The 2,982-nt window shown below is 36.3% G+C and overlaps 1 protein-coding gene across 1 annotated transcript; it reads left to right on the top strand.

Annotated features, from left to right (window-relative positions):
• The first annotated feature begins 780 nt into the window (after window positions 1-780).
• LOC145267121 (uncharacterized) lies at window positions 781-2,198 on the top strand. Its single transcript, XM_080123153.1, has one exon. The coding sequence runs from the start codon at window positions 795-797 to the stop codon at window positions 1,866-1,868; it is 1,074 nt and encodes a 357-aa protein (XP_079979279.1). The 5' UTR covers window positions 781-794; the 3' UTR covers window positions 1,869-2,198.
• Window positions 2,199-2,982: the final 784 nt, after the last annotated feature.

Genomic DNA, 2,982 nt, shown 5'->3' with positions numbered 1-2,982 from the left:
AATAGCTCAGCGAGCACTGCAAGTGCAGAAGGGTTAAAGGGTCAAACAGAATGACTGGTCGACTGCATCGAAGCTAGGTAGATGGGGGACAGGATCTGCCATATCAGGGGTTCTGGTTTTGAGAAACTTAGTTAAATTTAGTCAAGTTGGTTCCGAGACACGAAAATGACAAGATGTGAGAATCAAGGCCTCCTCAAGAGGGGGGGGGCGACAGTTCCTAGATGGAACTAGAGAACAGAATAAGCCGATGTTCGCCATAGTTGAATTATGGGAAGAAACACATGTGGAGTGAATAAAAATATATAAATCCAACCATCGTCTTGAGTCTATCTCGCATGAGTCTTCAGTTATCAGAATCAGCTCCCTCAAGATGATTGATGATGGAATCCTCCAAGAAGTAGGAAGCAGGTATGTTCGTCACATATGTGTATTATTCTATGTTCATACACACACATCCATAGACATTAACTAGACGGTGACAGAAACACTAAGAAACAGCAAACTAACGATCACGACCCTGATAAATAGAGCTTGATAAGTTGATAAAAGAAATACGGACATTTCTCTCATAAACAGATAAGAAATTATATAGGAACGGTAAAAGAACCCCCCTCCTTATAAGACACACCACGAAATTTCATTGCAACAGAATATAATGTATATTTAATAAATATTTTTAAAAAAAAAAAGGCATAAAATAATCTGATTTGAACTTTTTCCCCCATATGATAAATCTATTGTGTTATTGCTAATTCTATTGTCCTTTTCTTCCAGGTTCGGTGTTATTCATTAGAATGGCCGCCAATAACACGAGCAACACTGACCTGACAATGTGTGAACAGAACGTGAATTACTGGGCGAATATGATCGAAAACGCTGATCAGCAACAACATTTTGGGAAGGTTCGTCTTGTGGAACTTTTCATCGTTCTTCTCATGGGGTTCAATGGGAATCTCATTGTTTTCTTTCTAATGAGGCGGCCAAATCTTTGCAAACAATCGTTCAGTCATTATTTATCTTTGCTGGCTGTGTGCGATTCAATTTCACTGATAATTCGATTGCTATTCTGGATTAATCTCCTCATGATCTCGATGGGACAACCGGTCATCGTCACCTTCCATAACGATATTCTGTGTCCTCTCAGTGAATACATAATGACAACGGACCATGTGATGTGCTCTTGGATTCTTGTGTGCATTACCTTCGAACGGATTATAGTAACTTCTTTCCCGCTGTCTGCCATTAAGATGTGCACCCCACATGTTGCAAAGGTCGTCATAATAGTGCTCATTGTCTGTGTACTCAGCCTTTTCTCATACATTCTATACTACAGCTCCTATTTGTGTGGCATGTGTGGAATGGGTTATCAGATCATGAATGTACATTACACGATCGCCACGACGTTTGTCACCATGTTACCGCTCATTCTCATCATCGTCGGCAACATCATCATCGTCATCAGCATGCACCGCAACTCCACGCTGACCTCTCATCAACAACGCGATGACAATAGAAATCACGTGACTGTGATGCTGGTTATTCTGTCTGCATCATTTGTTGTCCTTTTTTTACCCAACGCCATGTTAGTCCTTGTGATGCAACTCAGGCCAGACTGGATTGATGATTTGCAAGTTGCCCTCGGCCCAGTCAATATGTTATGGGATATTAATTATGGAATCAACTTTTACTTATATGCTATTACAGGAAACATGGTTCGTTCAGAACTGAAGGCTTGGTATTACGGACTGTGTTCGAATATGCAAGGTGCCCCAAAAGAAGAAAATCATTCAAGATTACAATTGAACATGAGTAGCAGTTCAACTGAAGTGTCGAATTCAGCTACTGATCTATCATCAACTAGATATTAAATGAATCCTGAAATCAAAGGCCATCAACTCATATTTTACTTGATGGATGATAATCAAATTTGTTTCTTGTTACATAAACATTGATGGAAAATGTTGAAGAACTATATATGTATATAAGTTGATGAATCCTAACATGGATGAAACGCGGAATATTCTGTGTTGCTTAATTGCCATATATATTTTATAACTTACTACCTAGCTCTACCTACGTATTGAGCACTGTTGAAGTAAATACTTCAAGTTTACGCATAAATTTATACTTTCGTATATTAATTTATGTGATTAAATTAAGTAATCATAATCATATATATATATATATATATATATATATATATATATATATATATATATCATATATTACACAGTAAGATGGTTTTGTGTTGATACTAACCATTGTTTTGTCCAGCTATAAATAGGCTTATCTTAATTGGATTGTGTTTTTTTTTGTCTAAAAAAAAAAAAAAAAAAAAAAAAAAAGTACATTGTGTAAATGTCGATTTGTTGGTCCGAACCTGCGATTTATAGACCCGCGCTTTATCGATGAAGATTAGTCTTATGTTTGCATTCTTTTACGGTATACTCTTTCAAATTGGGATTTGTTCATGTTAACCAGACGAACTGAAAGTTTTCAGACATATTGTTTAGCAGAAGGGAGGAACACCAACAGAATACCGATGAGTGGCGAATTCCAATTAGCGTTGTTGACAAACAAATTAAAATGAAACAAGTTCAATTTTATAGACATGTCAAATTCAATCATCTAAAGAAATTCTAACGAGACCTGAAATCGAAGGCTACCGATCATTTTCATTTGACGGGCGATAAGCAAGTTCTTTCTCATCTGGTCATATTGCACCTTCATAACTACAGCCATTTCATTTCGGTTATTTTTAGTTTTGTATTGTCTCCTCTTGCCGACCTTAAGTAAATTTTGTATCCAATATGTAAAACCCTTTCTGTGATGACAAAATCAAAAATAAAAAAAAACATTCAATCAAATTTGTAGTGATATACCTGCAGTTTACCTTCCCATGACACATTTTTAGAAGCATTCTATCATAATTATTTTAAAATCATTTCAAGGAATTGTTTTTCACCAACAAATTCGTTTTCA

Source organism: Euprymna scolopes, chromosome 42 (assembly GCF_053919585.1).
Source record: "Euprymna scolopes isolate OS-2025 chromosome 42, ASM5391958v1, whole genome shotgun sequence".
In the NCBI taxonomy this organism is placed as follows: domain Eukaryota; kingdom Metazoa; phylum Mollusca; class Cephalopoda; order Sepiida; family Sepiolidae; genus Euprymna; species Euprymna scolopes.
Note: the sequence above shows the minus strand (reverse complement) of the source record. Positions and strands in the feature narration are given on the sequence as shown.